Here is a 21,394-nt window from a genome sequence, read left to right on the forward strand (position 1 = left end):
ACTGGGAGGAGGCGGGATCACCTTAAACAACACCGCACTGGCCTCGCCCACGGATGTTGAGTCAGCCGCCTGGGGTCGCCCGGGGTATCTTTCTCAATTTCCCAGAGGATTCTGCCAAGCAGCCGGGAATCAGAAACCCTGCCCAGGAAGGGAAGTCCTCAGTCTGTTGGGTGGGGGGGGATGGGGCAGAAACGCCCTTGCAGGGTTACAAGGAGCTCCAGGACACAAAGTCCTTGGAAGGTAAAGGCTCAAGGGCAGACTCTGCTCTTCCCCTCAAGCCCCCAGTGGGACTGCTAAGCAGCAGTCATCCAACCCACTTCTCAGGAGAAAGGCAGACCCCCCCCCCCACCAATTTCTTTCCAAAGCTTCCCCAAATTCAGAGTTAGGGCTGCAGGGTAGAGGGTCCTCCTGGCTCCAAAGAAAGGGCCCCCGCAATGCAGGAACACACGCGAAGCAATGGTGAACGGGGCTAACCGAGCCTCTCGGCAAGTCCTGTGGCTCCCATCCCCGATTTTCACCAACCCTGAGGAGGGAGCGAACGGTCCTGTGAACTCTTTGCCGTGAGGTATGGGGCACGTACCTTGCATGAGGCTCACGAGCTCACTGCGGCTGCTGGAACCAAAGCTCTCTTGCCTAGCTGCTCCTTTGTGCAGGGAGATGCTCGGCATCTGAGTCTTAAAAACCAAGGCAGAGCTGATGCCGGCCCCTGACTCCCTCCTGCAGTAATTCTCATCCGTCCAGGAGACACGGATACACAGAACTGTGGTCTAGTTCACGTGGAGATTCAGGTCCAACATTCAGCACTTCGCTTCTAACGTTTTGCAATCATCCACGTAAATGCCTAACATATGAACTGTTTTACGTGAATTGTGCGCTAGTGATTTTGAAAATCCAGAGAAAGGTGTTTGGACATTTATAACCTTATGGTCCCCAGAAGTGAAGCACAAATTAAAATATGGATGGCTGTACCTACTGTGGTTGCTGACACACACTTTATTAGACAGAATTCTGTAAGGGAAGCATGAATAGAAGTTCAAGGACAAAAGTTCAAGGAACAATATGAAATTCCTGACTGTAAGAGAACAGCTTGTTCGTTTACCCCCCCCCCCTCCTTAAACCAAGAGCAGCAGGCGCCAAATCACAAGGGTTATGCGGATTGCATTCCATGCTTTGAAGGAAGGATGGCGCCAACTCGGGAAAACATCAATATTCATGACACATCAGAAATTATATCCTCTGCGTCTACTTGAATTCATGGAGAAGTCTTAGCTGTCACCTTGAAAATGCACTAGAGGGTATATAACTTCTCACTGTTTGAAAGGGGTGGGGGGGCGGGAATGTTTGACGAGCTCTGCCTGGAGCCAGCGGGAGGATCTGAGGAGCATTCCCAGGGTCCCCCCGAAACTGCCACCGCTGAGGTCGCTGTTCCGCTAGTTGTTACAGAGGCCCTGGTGCAGTGGGGTTCCTGGGTTCCGGGCTGTGCAAACCCCTCCCACACTGAGGTCCCTAGCTTCAGGCCAAGCTGGCGTCCACCTGGAGCTCTGTCACCTACTGCCATGACAGCCCACTTCGGGCTGCCCCTGTAAAACAGGGAGGTGATGACCACACACCAGCCCTGGGGTGCCGGGCCTGTCACTGTCACATGAGCCTGTCAGGACCACAAGGCAGAGTGGCGGGAGAGCGGTGAGGAGAGACAGTGGCAGCTTCTACTGCCCACCCCCCATCCCAGCATCCCACTGTGGACAGAGCAGGAGGAGCCGGGTCAGTGGTCGAGCCTGGGTGTGCAAATGGGAGTGGGTATGCGGGGTGCAGGCACACACGCAGGCACAGGAAATAAAGTTCAATAGCGTGTGTGTGAGAGAAGGCTTTCAGAGCAGGGGCCGATGGCAGTCTCGGATCTGGGGCTCAGGAAACAAGGTCCGTGTGGGAATGGGGGGTTGGCAAGAAGGGGTAGCCGTGAGGAGCCAGGACAGGACAAGACAGGACAGCACCCGACCTGGGCATCCAACAGGTCCCCAGACATCTCCCGGATATGTGTCCAGACCTGACCCCAGCTCCCCACCCCCAACAGACACTTGCTCCTCTTCCTGGGTCCATCCCGTCACCAGGCGAGAGACTTGGGACTCAGGTGTTCCCCGCCCCCACAGCCTCTCAGCCACGTGTCTCCTCCATCTCCTGAACGTCTCTCCCACACCCCATCTGCTGACCCATGTCCCCTGACCTGAGCTCCCTATTCAGGAACGTCGGTCCCTCCTGACGTTCTGTGTCTTCCCTTCAGAGCACCTGTCACAACTGGGACCGATCTGGTCATCCAGTCACTTGCCTGCACTCTGTGCCGGCCCGTGAGCCCCATGAGGGGCAGGGCCCGGGGCTGTCCCAATCACTGCGTGTCCCCTGCCAGCAGCAGGCCAGGCACACAGGCGACCCCCAGTATATCCTGTTGAAAGCGTCAGCAGGTCCCCACCCAGCCTCCCGCCCCTGCCCCTGAACTGTGCTAGAAGCTGGTTAAAACACAACCAAAACACAAAAACCCGCCATTCTTTTCATTAACAAAATTAACACACTACATGAAAACTCAAGTACGCAAGCTATAAGCTTAGAAGTCAGAGGCCCCATCCTCGGGTCCACCCCAACGGTCCCCTGAATCTTGCCCTAACTGGCCTTCTTTCCTCCTAGCACCATGACCCTGACATCTGATAGTAAGCGTAGGTCGCTCGCCTCTGAGTTTTTCACCTGGAAATTTGCTGCTTTTTACACGTTTTCTATTGAGCCCCCAGCCCTGGTGTAAAAGACGAGCTCTCCGTCCCCACGCAGGCTGTCCTCCGCCTCCCCATTTTCACAGACGATGTTTACACACTTCTTGTACTGTTCGCTTGTCACGGTCTCCTTCCTTCCGGGCGCTCCTCTGCTCCCCCATCCCCAGGCCAGATCATTCTTCCGCATTACCCAGGTCTGGCCCCCGGGTTGTTTGGTGGCTAGAGTAAGACCCCTTGTACTCTGTGTAATATTTTTTTTTTATATAATTTTTTTTTAAATTTTTATAAACATATATTTTTATCCCCAGGGGTACAGGTCTGCGAATCGCCAAGTAATATTTTTTAAAAATTTAAAATAAAGAGCACATACAGGGGCGCCTGGGTGGCTCAGTGGGTTAAGCCGCTGCCTTTGGCTCAGGTCATGATCTCAGGGTCCTTGGATCGAGCCCCGCATCGGGCTCTCTGCTTGGCAGGGAGCCTGCTTCCTCCTCTCTCTCTGCCTGCCTCTCTGCCTGCTTGTGATCTCTCTGTCAAATAAATAAATAAATAAAATCTTAAAAAAAAAAAAAGAGCACATACAGCGTGACGATGACGGACACACCACCCAGTGCGATGTGACTATGTCGTGAAGGGAGCCGCCTATAGCAGAGGGCTTGGTGGCAAAGTCAGGTGGTGTCTCTATCCTGATGTTCCATCATGCCACTGAGAACTCCACCATGTGTCAGTCGGCTCTCAGCTGAACAATGATTTTCTAGAATTTGATCTAACCTCACGTGATATTGCTAAAACCACAGGTCCTGTCCCAGTAGTGGGTCACGCAATCCATTTCAGACCGGCATTAAAAATACAATCAAGAGGGGCACCTGGGTGGCTCAGTGGGTTTTTCGGCTTAGGTCATGGTCTCAGGGTCCTGGGATCGAGCCCCACATCAGGCTCTCTGCTCAGCGGGGAGTCTGCTTCCCCCTCTCAATCTGCCTGCCCCTCGGCCCACTTGTGATCTCTGTCAAATAAATAAAAAACATCTTTAAGAATATATATATATGATCAAGAATCTAAGAGAAACCATCAGATGGCCCTTGAGGGCATCAAGCTAAGAGAAATAAGTCCAAGGAAGGCCAATATCCTATAATCTCACTTATATGTGGAATGAAATAACAACAAAGCCAAGCTCACGGATGCAATTAAAAAAACCCCAAACTCTAGAATGTAACAGAAGCATCAAAGGCAACCTTTAGTCAGGACACGTATGGTTTCCCAAAACTTTTGTTCTTGTGTTGTGTGTGACTGCGTGTGTAACTGGAACCCAGGCAAAAGGCTGAAAGTCACTGTCCTAGACTCTGACTGGAATTCCAGTGACTCTACAGATCATTTCCAGGATAGCGGCCTCTCCCCAATACTGAGTCTTTCAATCCACAACCCACGAATGTAATATCTGATTTCCACTTAGCCTCTAATTTTCTCTGCAAGTCTCAGGGCTCTTGATCTTAGGGTTGTGAGTTCGAGCCCCATGTTGGGTGCAGAGATTACTTAAATTTAAAAAATAATAAAATAATTCTTCTTTGCAAGTCTCTTTGATTATATTTATTCCTAGGTACTGATTTTTTAAAAAATGTTATTATTCATGGTATTTTAAATTCTACTTTCAGGGCACCTGGGTGGCTCAGTCAGTTAAGCATCTGACGTCAGGTCAGGTCATGATCTCAGGGTCCTGGGATCGAGTCCTGCCTCAGACTCCTGCTCAATGGACAGCCTACTTCTCCCTCTGCCTCTGCACCTTCCCCTAGTCATGCTCTTTCTCTCTCTCAAATAAATAAATAAGTAACTTTTTTTAAAAATAAAAATCTTCAAAAAAAAATTCCACTTTCAATTTGGTGGCAGCTGGCCTACAGAAATACAACTGAGTTACGTAAATGGGTTTTTTTTAACCAATGACCTCAGTAAATTCATTCTTTTTTCCTTTTCAATGAAAAATAACTTACATAAAATACACAACTAGCAAGTGTAGAGCGGGATGGTTTTTTAAAATTCTTAAAATTTTAAATTTAAAATCTTAAAATTTCTTTAAGATTTTATTTTTAAATAATCTCTACACTCAATGTGGGGCTCAAACACTCCCAACATTGCTACATTCCACCTACCTGAGCATCACCCTGATTAGGATCTAGAACGTTCCTGTACTCCAAAAGGCTTCCTTTTTTTTTTTTTAAACATTTTATTTATTTATTTGAGAGAGAGAGAGACAGTGAGAGAGAGCATGAGCGAGGAGAAGGTCAGAGGGAGAAGCAGACTCCCCGTGGAGCTGGGAGCCCAATGCGGGACTCGATCCTGGGACTCCAGGATCATGACCTGAGCCGAAGGCAGTCGCTTAACCAACTGAGCCACCCAGGCGCCCAAGGCTTCCTACCTTTAAGCCCTCTTCCAGTTAGTACCCTCCCAAACCACCATCTGACCTCCCCCATAGATATACATATACGCTTCAAGTCCTATTCTGACTTCTTCATAGTAAAACATTTGTGTTCCCTGTTCTGTCCTCATTTGCTCGTGTTACGTCTGTGAGATCGCTTGAGTTGTTGTGGGCTTTCGTAGCTGCCTTTTATCGCAGAGTGGTCATTCATTGTGTGGATGGACCCGTGGGGACCATGCCCTCCCCGTGGGCATTTAGGTAGCCTAGAGCAGCACTTTTCCCAACATTGAGATGGCTGAGTCACAGGACACTGCCTCACCCCGGAGACAGAAAACAGGGAGGCAGCGCTCTTTATCCATCAGCTGCTTTACTCACAGAGCCTGGGAGAGCGGCCAGGGCAGGGGGACCTTTCAGCTGGGGTTGTCCCAGGGACGTGAAAAGGGCCACAGCTCACTGTTTGACTTCAGTGGGTTCCTTCATTGCTGCCTCCCAGGTAACTTCCAGAGAATTCGAGAGGCTGTTTTGTTCTGTTTTGTTTTTTTTGATTCATACAGTAGGTTTTATTAGCTCTCTATTTTCTCTCATCACGCTCGGAATTGCAACGGATGCTCCTGAGGTCGTCAATAAATAAAAAGCAGAGAAAAGGCTTCTTGCAAAATGAAGTAAAATGTTGGTAATGAATAAATAAAGTTTAATAAGGTGGAGACAGACCAGCTCGTTCAATACCAGACAAATTAAAGTACATGGCTCTCTTTTTCTTTTTTAAAGATGTACTCATTCTCTTGAGAGAGAGAGAGCACGAGCAGGAGAGGCAGAGGGAGAGAAGCTCCAGCAGACTCTACGCTGAGCCCGGGCCGGACGCGGGGCTCAACTTCTGACCCTGAGGTCACGACCTGAGCCAATACCGAGAGTCGGACCCTCAACCGACTGCGGCACCCAGGTGCCCCCATAGCTCTCTTGTTAGGTGTGTTTAGTACACACAAAGCAGAATGCTATTTTTATCATCTGATCACAGAAAATATGAATACACTTTCTGTAGCCTTAAATTGTGTGATATCTTTAGAAGACATAAATCTAAATTCTTGAAGGAAATATTTTGATTTAGTTCAGTCTAATTTAAGCTGATGTATAATTATAGAACATGCGAAACGACTTTTTTCCCCCTATTTCACCCATTCCTTACCCTTCACTTCTCCTCTGGTAACCATCAGTTTGTTCTCTAGGGTTAAGACCGAGGGACTGCTTTTTCAGCAAGAGGTGTGTGGGGTGTGTGTGTGTTGTGTGTGTGTGTGTGTGTGTGCTTTCATTTCTCAGTTGAGAAATGAGATACAAAAAATGCCCCATTGAGTTCAGCTCCATGACTTTTTACATTTGTACACGCCGGGGGTTCTCAGCTGGGGGCAATTTTGCTCCCTGGTCCCTCCCAGTAGCCCTCCACAAGTTTTGACAACCAAACGTATGTCCCGACATTGCCAATGTCCAAGAGAAGGAGGGAACCAAGGGGTTTTTTCCCATATGGTTATGCAACTGCGCCATTTACCGAATGACCATCCTTCCCCCACTGAGGTGCAGTGCCACCTTTGTTGGAAAGCCACTCACGTGGAGGTCTAATTTTAGACAGTCTATCCTGTCCCATTGGTCTAGTTGTCTGTCCTTGCACCGACACTCCTCTGTGTTAATGACGTCAGCTTTAAAGCTAAGTCTTGGGGCACCTGGGTGCCTCAGTGGGTTAAAGCCTCTGCCTTCGGCTCAGGTCATGATCTCAGGGTCCTGGGATCGAGCCCCGCATCGGGCTCTCTGCTCAGCGGAGAGTCTGCTTCCCCACCACCATGCCTACCTCTCTGCCTACTTGTGATCTCTGTCAAATAAATAAATAAAATCTTTTAAAAAATAAAAAAAATAGGGGCACGTGGGTGGCTCAGTGGGTTAAAGCCTCTGCCTTCGGCTCAGGTCATGATCCCAGGGTCCTGGGATCGAGCCCCGCATTGGGCTCTCTGCTCAGCAGAGAGTCTGCTTCCTCCTATCTCTCTCTGCCTGCTTCTCTACCTACTTGTGATCTCTGTCGAATAAATAAAATCTTTAAAAAAATTAAAAAATTAAAAAATAAATAAAAAAATAAAGTCTTTAGGTCTGTTCATGTGAATCTTCCAACTTGGTTCTTCCTTGAGATCTTCTATTCTAGGATCTCTAAATGTCTTACACATTTTAGAATCAACTTGTTCCTGACAACAAGAAGGCAGGTGCAGATGTTTACTGGGGTTATACCGAATCTAGAGTTCAGCTTGCGGAGCCTTAACAACATCACTGAATCTGCCAGTCCATGAACAGGGTAATATCTGATTGGTAGTTGTTGTTGTTACTGTTTAAGACTTTCTTTGCAAGTCATCTCTACACCCAGTGTGGGGCTCGAACTCACAACCCTGAGACTGCGTCACACACTACTAATGGAGCCAGCCAGCTGCCTCTTTATCTGTTTTCTACAAGGATTTTTAAATTCCTCTCAGCCGTATTTTAGGTCATCAGAGTAGAGTTCTTGTACGTGTTTCATCAAACTTATTTCTAGATATTTGAAGACTTTTGGTGCTATTGTGAACGGTATTTTAGGACCCACTGTCCTATTGTTAGTTTGCAGCTTATCGAAATACAACTGATTTCTGTATATTCATCTCGTATCCAGCAATCTTTCCAAAAACCATCTATTTATTTTAATGGCTTGTTTTTAGGCTCTTTTGGCTTATTTATGTACATAGTCCTATCATCAGCCAAAAACCAGTTTTACTTCTTTTTCAATGTGTATGCTTTTAATTAGGTTTTTGGGTTTTTTTTTTTTTTTTTAAAGTAAACTCTGTTCCCAACATGGGGCTTGAACTCATGACCCCAGCATCAAGAGTCACATGCTCTATGGACTAAGCCAGCCAGGCGCCCCTTAATTAGTTTTTCTTAATTAGCTTTTTTAAAATTTTAATTTTCTGGGTGTGTGTGTGTACCTTTTCATAGTAGCTACAACCTCCAATATTATATTGACGAGAAGAGGTGAAATTTGTCGTATTCCAAATGTCGGGGGAAGTGTTCTCTCTCTCTTTTTTTTTTTTTCAAAGATTTTATTTATTTATTTGACAGAGATCACAAGTAGGCAGAGAGGCAGGCAGAGAGAGAGAGGAGGAAGCAGGCTCCCTGCAGAGCAGAGAGCCCGATGTGGGGCTTGATCCCAGGACCCTGGGATCATGACCTGAGCTAAAGGCAGAGGCTTTAACCCACTGAGCCACCCAGGCGCCCCCCCCCCCTTTTTAAAGCTTTTTTATTTATTTTTTTTAAAGATTTTATTTATTTATTTATTTGACAGAGAGATCACAAGTAGGCAGAGAGGCAGGCAGAGAGAGAGGAGGAAGCAGGCTCCCTGCTGAGCAGAGAGCCCGATGCGGGGCTCGATCCCAGGACTCTGAGATCATGACCTGAGCCGAAGGCAGCGGCTTAACCCACTGAGCCACCCAGGCGCCCCCCCCCCCTTTTTTAAAGCTTTTATTTATTTATTTATTTATTTATTTATTTATTTTTAAAGATTTTATTTATTTATTTGACAGAGAGAGATCACAAGTAGACGGAGAGGCAGGCAGAGAGAGAGAGAGAGAGAGAGAGAGAGAAGCAGGCTCCCTGCTGAGCAGAGAGCCCGATGTGGGACTCGATCCCAGGACCCCGAGATCATGACCTGAGCCGAAGGCAGCGGCTTAACCCACTGAGCCACCCAGGCGCCCCCCCCTTTTTAAAGCTTTTATTTTTATTTATTTTTTTTAAAGATTTTATTTATTTATTTATTTGACAGAGAGATCACAAGTAGGCAGAGAGGCAGGCAGAGAGAGAGGAGGAAGCAGGCTCCCTGCTGAGCAGAGAGCCCGATGCGGGGCTCGATCCCAGGACTCTGAGATCATGACCTGAGCAGAAGGCAGCGGCTTAACCCACTGAGCCACCCAGGCGGCCCCCCCCCCCTTTTTTAAAGCTTTTATTTTTTAAAGTGATCTCTATACCCAACATGGGGCTCAAACTCACATCGCAAGATCAAGAGTCACATGCTCTAGTGACGGAGCCAGCCAGGCGCCCTGAAAAGTATTCATTTTAATCTTTAAGTATAAATATGGTGTTAACTGAACGACTTTGATAAAATAAGCTTTGTCAGATTAAGGAAGCTCCTCTCTATTCCTAGTTTCTGGAGCACTTTTATCATGAGTAGGTGCTGATTTTATCAAATGCTTTTCTGTATAAAATGATCATATGGTTTCTCTCACTTCTCCCATTCCTAAGGTGAATTACATCGATTGCTTTTCAAATAAATGCAAACCAACCTTGCAGTCTTGGAATAAATCTCACTAGATCATGACTTGTTATTCTTACATATTGCTGGCTTCTGCTTGCTAATATTTTTGTTTAGGATATCGGAACCCATGTTTGCAAGAGATCTTGGCCTGAAATTTTCCTTTCTTGTAAGGACTTTGTTGGGTTTTTGCTATCAGTATTCTACTGGACTCATTAAACAAGTGTTTCCACTTTTCCTATTACTTAGAAGAGTTTAGATAATGGTATTGTTTCTTTCTTAAATGTTTAGAAGAATTTACCAGCAAAGCCATCTGGGCCTGTAGTATTCTTTTCTTTAAAAAAATTATTTATTTTTGAGCGTGCGTGATCGCATGCTGGGGGACGGGCATGTGGAGAGAGAATCTTCTTAGGCAGACTTGTTGCTGAGCATGGAGCCCAACGCGGGGCTCGATCTTCCCACTCCGAGATCATGACCTGAGCCAAAATCAAGAGTCCGATTCTTAACCAACTGAACCACTCAGGCACCTGGGGCTTGTAGTTTTCTTCACGGGAAGGTCTTTCATTATCGATTCAATGTCTCTAACAGATACAGAACTATTTAGATTTTCCGTTTTTTTAAAAGATTTTATTTTTAAGTAATCTTTACACCCAATGTGGGGCTCAAACTTACAACCCTGAGATCAAGAGTCACACACTCTACTGAGCCAGCCAGGCACCCCTACTATTCAGATTTTCTATTTCGTCTTGTGCCAATGTTGTTAAATTGTGTTTCCCCAAGGAAACCATCCATTTCCTTTGCATCATCGAATTTATTGACTAAAGTTGATCAGTATCCTTTTGTCATCCTATAGTTAGGATCCGTACTAATGCCTCATTTTTTTCATTCCCTTTAATGGAAATTTATGTTTTTTTTTCCCTTGAGTAGTATCAATTTTTTCAAAGGACCATCTTTTGGTTTTGTTGCATTTCTCTACTACTTGTCTGCTAACTCCTAGTTGTCCTGCAAGGAGGAAGCTCAGGTGTTTCCCTCTGGCACTGAGTCAGATGCCCCGTGGGCTCCTACATCTCAGCCCTGATCAATCTTGGGTGTCCCTGGTGACATCTGTTTCCCCCACTGGATCATGGGCTCTGCAATGGCTGGGCTCACCCTTCCATCTCACACCTAAATTAACCTCTGCCAGGGATAACACTCCCCCAATCCTCTTTTCTTAACTCACCCTAATTCATCTTTTAGATCTCAGCTGGAGCATCCCTTCTTCCTGGAAGCCCTCCCTGATCCCGAGGCCAAGTCAGACACAATCTCTAATGCTCCCAAAGCTCCCTGCGCTGCCCTCATCACAACACTGTTTCTTCTGGGTTAAATTATTTTTAAAATATGATCCAGACTCTCTTCCTTCTTAAAATAGTTACATAAATATGTTTCAACTAGCCTTATGTATCTTACCAGCCCCCAAAGGCTGGTTTCACTGTTTTCAAGTTCCTTGAGGCCCCGGCAAATTCTCCCTGTTCCATGGGTAACTCAACTGTCACTGCCTGGAAACTGTACTATGAGTCCCTAAAGGGCAGACCGTTTCCCAGAAACACCCAGCCCAGAACCTGGTATCAAGAAGGCACCACGGAATGTTTAATGAATAGACGAACAGCCCATCTTTCCTTGAAGTTTCCTCAAATTCGCTGTATATAATGTCATTATGAGCATCCACATTTTCTCACAACATTCTTGTCTGTTACCGATTTTATACTTTTACTAAAGTTTGCTGTTTAGCCTGCCTCCAAAGAATCAAAAGAATGCTGCTTTTCCAGAGGGGGAGAGAATATAACAGGTTGTTTTAGCCCTGGAAAAGGCAATACTTGTCTAACCTGTTCGTCAGCCCTCAGTCACCCAGCTGGGACTTCTAACAATACCCCCACCCCCACCCCCACCCCTGCGTGCAGCTTTCACTTCCTGCCTGTGTACCCGCTGGCCACGCCCTGCCAGCTACCCCTGCCAGCTACCCGCGGGCAAAGGAGTGCTCTTCCCTAAGCCTTATTAGTTCATCTTCAAAATGAGGACCCTTCCACCTGCGGGACAGTGCTGCTGAAATAATGAAATGAGATCTGCAGAAACCTTCTCAGTTCAGGGCCAGGCTGGACGAAAGTAGTGAGGCTTCTGGAGTCTGACAGACCTGGACTCCAATCTCGGCTCTCTCACTTTCGGGATGTGCCAGCGGAGCCCGAGTTCCCCCATCAGTAAACTGGGGGTCAAAATACGCAACTGTGAGGACTGGGAGAATGGCGATGAGAGGCTTAAGTGAGAAATCACTCCGTTTAGTAAATGTGAACTCTTCCTGACTCCTGTCTGGAATTTTATTCCTGGAAATATGTCCTACCCACTGGTCTCAGCTCTGACCTTGGGCTACATAAAATAGTTTTCGGTCTCCTCACTGGTCTCTGTGTCCTAGGTCTTGTTCCTTTTGATCTGTCCTCCATACCGCAGGGTATCCCAGCTCAGGCATCCCCTCCTCCATGAAGCCTGCCCTGACTTCCAGAGCCCTGGGCTCCCCTGCCAAAGCTCTGACCACTCTGGGTAATCACTGTGGTGACAAACCTATTGCCCCAACCGGACTGCAAGCCCCATGAGGGCTGGGCTTGGGGCTGACTCAGTCACTGCAGTGTCCCCAGCCTTTAGGGGGGCACAGCGCAGGTACTCAATGAAAGGGCTGATCCGTGGAAGTCCACAGGTGGCAGCCATGGACCCCGGGCATGGCTCCCTCTCACCTGGCTCTACCCATGTCCCTCCTGCTTTCCAGCTCATCTGTCCCCTCAACACAAGGAGGCACTGCACAGCACCCACTCCTCTGGGAGGTGTTGGCATCTCTTGGCTCCAGGCCCTCCCCCCTCAGACTGCCCTGTCTGCCCATCTGTCTCCTGTGAGAAGCCTTTCCTTGGCCTTAGGGACTGCTACGTCTCAGGACACTGCTGCCCAAGGTCCTCTTCAAACTCAACCATCACAACCACTTCCAGGGGCAACTCAGACCCTCATGACCCCAACCCCAGGGCTCGGATCTCCCTCTTCAGCCCCAGAGCTCCAGGCCCTGGGCACCTCGGACTCTCCGGGCCACAGCACGATGGCCGACCAGCCCCCAGTTGTTCTCCAGGGGAAAGGAAGGCTATGTTAACCCACGGAGTCCATCCAGATGAAGTACTTGGCCACAGCTAACTGTTGTGAAGGTGTCTTCCTGAGCGTGGAACTGCAGGTGGCTGGAATGTAGCTCTTTCCTCAGGAAACTGTGCTGCGAAGACAAGGGCTCCTCTTCCTTCCCAGTGGGGGCTGGGCACCTTGGCGGCTGACACAGGCCTCCTCCCCACTGCTGGAGATTCGTCTGCACACACACGCTCACTGCTTCCTCGTAAAACGAGGGGAGCGTGTTCCTAACACCATCCCCTCTGTGGGCCATGAAGGGTCATCGTGACCACCCTGCCTACGTACTGCGCGGGTGGCCCGGGTGACGGGAGGGCCGCGACAGGGACATGAAGCACGGAACTGCTAACGGACGTCACTGGTAATGGGACAGTTAACTGTTTGAGAGAGAAGCGCCTTTTGAAGTATGAAGGGAATAAAAGCACTGAATCCTTGTCTTCCGTATTAGGAGATCAACAGTTAATTTAAAAAAAAAAAAAAAAAAGGAAAAATTTAAAAACTGGGAGTGTCGGCACCTCCTTTAGAAATAAGGTGGTCGGGGCGCCTGGGTGGGTCAAGCCTTGAGTGTCTACCTTCAGCTCACATCATGAGCCCAGGGTCCTGGAATCAAGTCCCGCGTCGGGCTCCCTGCTCAGCAGGAAGTTTGCTTCTCCCTCTGCCTCTCCCCCTGCTTGTGTTCCCTCTCTTGAGGTCTCTCTCTCTCTCTGTCAAATAAATAAAATCTTAAAAAACTAACTAAATAAATAAGGTGGTAAATGCGAATAAAATCTTAAAAAAACTAACTAAATAAATAAGGTGGTAAATGTGAAAACCAGCCGAAAGAGTTAAAGTGGTTACCTGTGGGGAGCAGGAATTGAAGTGGGGAAGGAAATGGCTGCATTTTCTTCTTTTTCTTTTTTTAAAGTTTATTTATTTATGTAATCTCTACACCCCACATGGGGCCTGAATTCAGGACCTTGAGATCAAGAGTCGCACGCACGCACGCCCTTCAGCCTGAGCCAGACAGGCGCCCCTGCATTTTCTTCTTTTTATCATAAATCACAAATGTATTTGACTCTTTAAACTAAGTACTTGTACTCCTTTGACAACATCAGTAATTAATGTAATGTTTAAAACAGAAACACATTTTTAAAAACCTGCCCAAGCCAAAGCATTCCATCCAAAAGCAACAGAATACACATTCTTCATGGGGCGCCTGGCCGGCTCAGTGGGTAGCGCGTGTGACTCTTGATCTCGGGGTTGTGAGTTTGAGCCCCACGCTGGGTGTGGAGATTACTTTAAAAATAAAATCTAAAAGAAAAAAAAGTACACTTTCTTCTCAAGTGCACATGGAACATTCTCCATCGCATCCACTTCCAGGGTAACTCAGAACCTCCCATGAACCCCAAGATCATATGTTAGGCCACAAACAAATTTAAGAAGTCTGAAATTTGGGGCACCTGGGTGGCTCAGTTGGTTGGGCAACTGCCTTTGGCTCAGGTCATGATCCTAGAGTCCTGGGATCAAGTCCCGCATCTGGCTCCCTGCTCAGCGGAGAGTCTGCCATCCCCCATCTCATGCTCTCTCTCTCTCTCTCATTCTCTCTTTCAAATAAATAAATCTTAAAAAAAAAAAAAAGAAGTCTGAAATCGTATCAAGCATCTTTTCTGACCACAGTGGTATAAAACTAGAAATCAGTTACAAGAAGGAAACTGAGAATTTCAAAAGTACGTCAACATGAAACATGCTACTGAACAACCAGCAAGCCAACGAAGCAATCAGAAAAGAAATGAACCGGGCGCTGGGGTGGCTCAGTGGGTTAAGCCTCTGCCTTCGGCTCAGGTCATGATCTCAGGGTCCTGGGATCGAGCCCCACATCAGGCTGTCCGCTCGGCAGGGAGCCTGCTTCCCCTTCTCTCTGCCTGCCTCTCTGCCTGCTTGTGATCTCTCTCTCTGTGTCAAATAAATAAAATCTTAAAAAAAAAAAAAAAGAAATCAAAAATATCTTGAGTCAAATGAAAATGGAAATACAATGTACCAAAACTTGTAGGACACAGCAAAAGCAGTTCTAAGACAGAAGTTCCCAGCAATAGGGGCGCCTGGGTGGCTCACTGGGATGAGTCTCTGCCTTTGGCTCGGGTCATGGTCTCAGGGTCCTGGGATCGAGCCCTGCATCGGGCTCTCTGCTCAGCAGGGAGCCTGCTTCCCCCTCCCGCTCTGCCTGCCTCTCTGCCTACTTGTGGTCTCTATCAAATAAATGGGTAAAATCTTAAAAAAAAAAAAAAACCAAAACGCTAAGGTATGGAAACAACCGAAGTGTCCATCAACAGATGAATGGATGAAGAAAATGTGGTAAGTGTGTCATATATGGACAATGGAATATGATTCAGCCATAAAAGAAGAATGAAATCTTGCCATCTGCAACAACACGGATGGACCCTGAGGACATTATCCAAAGTGAAACACAGCAGAGAAAGACAAGTACTGTATGATCTTACTTGTAGGCGGAATCTAAAACAAAATCAAGAAAAAAAAAGTTTCACAGACATGGAGAACAGACTGGTTCTGGTTGCCAGGAGTAGAGGGCAGGAGGGAGGCCCATGGGCACAGAGAGTTCAGAGGAACAAACTTCCAGTTATGAAATACACAAGTCTGGGGGTGTCACATACAGCATGGTGACTACAGTTAATAATACTGTTCTGCAAATTTGTAAGCTGCTTAGAGAGCAAATCTTAAAAGTGCTCATGAGAAAAAAGAACACTCTATACCTACACACGGTGATCGGTATTAACTAGACTTACTGTGGAGATAATTTTGCAATATAAGCAAATACCAAATCATGTTCTATACTTGCAACTAATATAATGGTGTATGTCAGTTACACCTCGATATAACACAAAACCAAACAACTTGTCCAAGCCAGAAACATAAACAGTGCGTTTGGGTTTCCAGGCCTCTGCCCTGGCCCAGCTGCCTCTCCGATCTCTGGTCCCATCCTCATGCATGTTCCACATCCGAAGTCACCATATTAAAATGACCATCGGAGGGGTGCCTGGGTGGCTCAGTGGGTTGGGCATCTGCCTTCGGCTCGGGTCGTGATCTCAGGGTCCTGGGATCGAGCCCCACATCAGGCTCCCTACTCGGCGGTGAGCCCACTCCCCCCTCTCTCTGTGCCTGCCTCTCTGCCTACTTGTGATCTCTCTCTGTCAAATAAATAAAATCTTTTAATAAAAATAAATAAATAAATAAACAAACAGACCATCAGATCAAGGTACTCCCCTGCTTAAAACTCTTCAATGGCTTCTACTGACTCTAAGATATAAAGTCCAGATTCCTTAAAATGACCTACAGGTCCCATATATATGATCAGCATATCTTCTACTACCAGTCCTTCAAATGCACAGAATTATATTCGATATTCAAAACATTTTTTATGTGTGCTCCCTCGGCCCAGGGCTCAGCTCAGGGGCCTCTCCTCCAGGAAGCCTGACCCCTAAGCTAAGTCAGGTACCCCTCTGGGTTCTCTCAGCCTCCGGAGCTGAGTTATGCCCACTTGGGGCCATCACTGTCTAGGGAGGAGTCTGTCTCCTCCAATAGACTCTGAGTCCCAGGACAGTGGGACAGGGCTGTCTGGGTTGATGCTGTGTCCCCAGGGATGTCCAGCATGAGACTGGACCCAGAGTAAGCATTCAGAGGGTTCAGGGAATGAAAAAAAGAAATGAAGGAAACATACCAAACATTAACTTTTGGTTATCAGTCAGCACTAACAGCACTAGTATACAGAGTATGCGGTCTTTTTATTTCTTATCTATATTCTAAGTTTTTTCTACAATAAACATGGAAAAATGCTCATTGTATAATCCGGGAACCACAACTCTGATTCTAGGAGTTTATCACTTTCTTTTCTAAGAAAGGAAACAGGGATTTATTATGATTCTTTTTAAAGAATTTATTTATTTATTTATTTGACAGAGTGTGTGAGCACAAGCAGGGGGAGCAGCGGACAGAGGGAGAGGCAGCGGCAGACTCCCTGCTATGCAGGGAGCCCGACGCGGGGTGTGATCCCAGGACCCTGAGATCCTGACCTGAGCCAAACACAGATGCTTAACCAACTGAGCCACCCAGGCGTCCCCAGGAAGCATGGATTTATATAAAGTATCGAAAGATACCAGAGAAACATATCCCTGCCCCACACACCCCTAGCCCATTTAGCGGGGAGCTTCCTTCAACATCCGGGCTAGGCACTTGCTCTGCCCTCAGCCCCTAGTGGACGGGGACACAATGTGAGCACCAGCCACCCCTGTGGGGCTGACCTACAGGATTGCTGGGACTCCAAGGAGGGGAGTGGACGGGTGACTTTTACAGCAAGAGGCATGTGAGTGGTGCACGGCAAATGGTGACCCAAAGATCTTATGGCCACAGGACAAGGTCACTGTGAATAATCCTCATTGGGATAATGGGTTCTTGGGATGTTCAGTGGGAAGTACGTCAGCTGGGATGTGAGGGGCCTCTGGATCTCCGTCGGGAAGCTCTCCCGCCACCGAGTGGGTCGTGTACCAGCACGGCAGTGGGCTCCGCCAGCAGCCAGCATGCTGGGGCCAAGGGCTTCTCCCGCTAGACAGACACTGGTTCTGCTCCTCAGGTGGACCCCGGCAGCCAGCCTTCACTCTCCTCTCCCCTGAAGCCTCCTTCCTCCTGCTGTGGCCACTCTCTGATGGATTACTCTTCATTCTGGCTCAGGTCATGATCTCAGGGTCGTGGGAACGAGCCCCACATCGGGCTCTGTGCTCAACACGGAGTCTGCTTGAGATTCTCTCCCTCTGACCCTCCCTATTCTCCGCTCCAGCTCGCTCGCAAATAAGTAAAATCTTAAGAAAAGCTTACCAGTTGTACACTTTAAATATGAACTCACTGCATGTCAGTTCTACTTCAGTGGAGCCATCAAACAGAAAAGAAACAGAAGAGAATAAAACAGAGCCAGATAGACTGAGTCGGCCAGGAAGGAGGAGTCAGAGCTGGCAGGGGGATGAGGAGCAGTTCCCGGAAGGTAGATGAGAGCTGCACTTGACCCTATTTGAGGGCAGCCTCCCAGGGGCTTGGAAAGCCTGGACTTCTGAGGCCTGCACTGACCGCTCTGCCTCTCAACTGTCCCGCCTCCACCTGCAGCTTGCAGACCCCAGACTGAGGAGCCCCTTGGGCTGCAGATCTGACCATGAGCCCCGCCTGTGCGGCTCTCAGCAGCCCTGGAGCCCGTTCCTTCCTCCCCGCCATTAAACAGACAGAAGAGCTGAACTTGAGGGAGGAGGGGAGAGGGGTCCCAGGGCGGCCCAGGAGAGGTGCTCGTGATCCACACGGAGGTCAGGGCCCCCAGGATGGCATGCGGGGCTGCTGTGGGCGGCTCGCAGTGGTGCAGCGCACCCCAGATGTCCTCATCATCCCCAAGGACAACACCAAGTCAGAACATGACGGCTGCAGGAAATACAATGGGAAGAACAACAAGGTCCTGGGAAGCATCCTCCCCTCCCGACCTCTCCTCTTTCCTCCTGAGCCTGCCACCACTTCTTTTTTTTTTTTTTTGGTAATTTTTAAATTTTTTTTTAAGATTTTATTTATATATTTAACAGAGAGAGAGAGCACAAGTAGGCAGAGAGGCAGGCAGAGAGAGAGGGAGAAGCAGGCTCCCGCTGAGCAGAGAGCCTGATGCGGGGCTCGATCCCAGGACCCTGGGATCATGACCTGAGCCAAAGGCAGACGCTTAACCCACTGAGCCACCCAGGTACCCCTCTTGGTAAATTTTTAAAAAGATTTATTTACTTATTTGAGAGAGAGAGCGAAGAGTGCACAGAGCAGGAGGGGCAGAAGGAGAGGGAGAATCTCAAGCAGACTCCACACTCAGCATGGAGCCCAACACGGGGCTCGATCTCATGACCCTGAGATCATGACCTGAGTTGAGACCAAGAGTCGGATGCTCAACCAAGTGCACAATGAGGATGTCCAGGGAGAGGCCCCAGCTCAGGAGGACTGCCAGGAAGGAGGAGCTGCAGAGAGAAGCTCCTACACCGCACTGGGGTGCACTCGGCAGCCTGGGGCCTTCAGCTCAGCCTGTGCGCTTGCTAACAGATGTTAGCATGTCTCCTCTGCCACAAAGAACTCTGGGTAAGGGGTTCCAGAAGCACATGCTTCACCTTCCCATCATCACCCACAGATGGATGCTCAAATTAGTGGGCAAAAGTTGGAGGAGAAACAGGATATCTGCATTGTCTCAAAGTTATCTTCTCCAATATATTTATTAACTCACAAAGGGAAAAAAGTAATACCGTGGACAAACCTAGCAACCACATGACCAAGGGCAGTACGATCAGAAATGAGACAAACTGACACTGTGATGTCCCAATGCAGCGCGCTGAGGAGGACACAGCGTCATTCCTGGGGCATTACTGCCAAAAATGCAGAAGCTCTTTCCAATCACGAGAAAGCATGAGACAAACGCAAATCGAAGGACAGTCTACAGGGACACTGGGTGGCTCAGTCTTGATAAGTGCCTGCCTTTGGCTCAGGTCCTGGGATCGACTCCAGGATCAGGCTCCCTGCTCAGTGGGGAGCCTGCTTCTCCCTCTGCCTACCACTCCATCTGCTTGTGCTCTCTCTCCCTCTGACAAATGAAATAAAATAAAATAAAATTTAATTAAAAAAAAACCCACGAAGGACAGTCTATAAAATAACTAATCAGTACTCTTCAAAAGGGCCAAGTTCTCACAGTGACATTTTTCTGGATATGTCTCCTGAGGCAAGGGAAATAAAAGCAAAAATGAACTTTTGGGACTACATCAAAATAAAAAGCTTCTGGGGGCACCTTGGTGGCTCAGTGAGTTAAGCCTCTGCTACTGGCTCAGCTCATGGTCTCAGGGTCCTGGAATCGGGCCCCGCATCGGGCTCTCTGCTCAGTGGGGAGCCTGCTTCCCCCTCTCTCTCTGCCTGCCTCTCTGCTTACTTGTGAGCTCTGTCAAATAAATGAATAACATTTTTTAAAAATAATAAAAAATAAAAAAAATAAAAAGCTTCTGCACAGCAAAGGAGACAGTCAACAAAACTAAAGGGCAACCTATGGAATGGGAGAAGACACTTGCAAATCACATATCTGATAAAGGACTAGTATCCAAAATACATAAAGAACTTATACAAGTCAACAGCCGGAAAACAGACAATCCAATTCAAAATGGGCAGAAGACATGAACAGACATTTCTCCAAAGAAGACATACAGATGGCCACATCTGAAGTGATAGACATATGAAAAGATGCTCAACATCACTTGTCATCAGGAAAATGCAAATCAAAACCACAAGGAGATATCACCTGACACCTGTCAGGGTGGCTAAAATCAAAAAACACAAGTAAGCAAGTGTTGACAAGGATGTGGAGAAAAAAGAACCCTCTTAACGCTGTTGGTGGGAATGTAAACTGGTGCAGCCCCTGTGGAAAACAGTATGGAGGTTCCTCAAAAAGTTAAAAATAGAGTTACCCAATCAATGATCCAATAATCACACTAATGAGTATTTACCCAAAGAATATAAAAACACTAATTAAAAGGGATACATACACGCTGATGTTTGTGCAGCATTATTTACAACAGTCAGATTACGGAAGCAGTCCAAGTGTCCATTGAGAGACGAAAGGATTAAGAAGATGTGGTGGGGTGCCTGGGTGGCTCAGTGGGTTAAGCCTCGCCTTTGGCTCAGGTCATGATCCCAGGGTCCTAGGATCAAGCCCCGCATCGGGCTCTCTGCTCAGCAGGGAGCCTGCCTCCCCCGCTCTCTCTGCCTGCCTCTCTGCCTACTTGTGATCTCTGTCAAATAAATAAGTAAAATCTTGGGGCGCCTGGGTGGTTCAGTGGGTTAAAGCCTCTGCCTTCAGCTCGGGTCATGGTCTCAGGGTCCTGGGATCGAGCCCCACATTGGGTTCTCTGCTCAGCGGGGAGCCTGCTTCCCTCTCTCTCTCTCTCTCTCTCTGCCTGCCTCTCTGCCTACTTGTGATCTCTGTCTGTCAAATAAATAAATAAAATCTTTAAAAAAAATAAGTAAAATCTTAAAAAAAAAAAAACAAAAAACTTAAAGGGTCAAGGTCACAAAAAACAAAGACTGAGACACTGTCACAGATTAAAGGGGACCAAGAAGACAGGACAGCTATATACAAAGGGAAACTGGATAAAATCCTGAGGCAGAAAAAGGACACTGGTGGGAAAACTGGTAAACCATGAATGAGGTCCGTCGTGGCGGTGACCGTGCTGAGACTCATTCGTTCCTGGGTTTGCTCGTGGTTCTGTGTTTACAGGGAGCCTCTCTACTCGCTAAGCACCCCAGAGTCAGTAACTCTCCTTCTGGGGACGGATGCCAGCTTCACCCACACAAGTGGGGAAGCCTGGCCCGGCACGTTAGTCCTGCAGCACCGTTTACAGAAGCAATGAAGAAAAGCCAGCAGAGACCCTCCAAGACTACCTCTGGCCTCCTGTATTATAGTCATTCAGCCAGCAGCTGAACGGAAGAGTAAGGAGGGTGTTTACGTGCTGATCGGTGCCTCTCTCCCGGGTACTGAGGTGGGTGAGAAACAGTGAGGTCCAGCACGGGACATTCAGTTTGCTACGCATGGGGAAAAAAGGCGAGGTGGAGGGGGGTGCGTATCAGCATTTGCTTGGAAAGGCAGTTTTTGTTTTTGTTTTTTTCCAGAAAACACACAAGGTAAGAGTGGTTTGCTCTGCTGGAGGGGAACAG

The 21,394-nt window shown here is 47.7% G+C and overlaps 1 protein-coding gene across 3 annotated transcripts in view; it reads right to left on the bottom strand.

Moving 5' to 3' along the window:
- Positions 1–21,394, bottom strand: part of OPA3 (outer mitochondrial membrane lipid metabolism regulator OPA3) — a 73,151-nt gene that overhangs the window by 30,520 nt on the left and 21,237 nt on the right. Inside the window, exon 2 of one of the 3 annotated variants that reach the window (XM_047712602.1) lies at positions 581–1,008. The exons of the other annotated variants lie outside the window; for them this stretch is intronic. Coding sequence (XP_047568558.1) covers positions 581–668 — 88 coding nt within the window. The 5' untranslated portion in view covers positions 669–1,008. The remainder of the gene's footprint in view (positions 1–580; positions 1,009–21,394) is intronic. 3 annotated transcript variants of the gene reach the window in all.

The sequence above is a fragment of the Lutra lutra genome, chromosome 17, assembly GCF_902655055.1.
Source record: "Lutra lutra chromosome 17, mLutLut1.2, whole genome shotgun sequence".
NCBI classification, from domain to species: domain Eukaryota; kingdom Metazoa; phylum Chordata; class Mammalia; order Carnivora; family Mustelidae; genus Lutra; species Lutra lutra.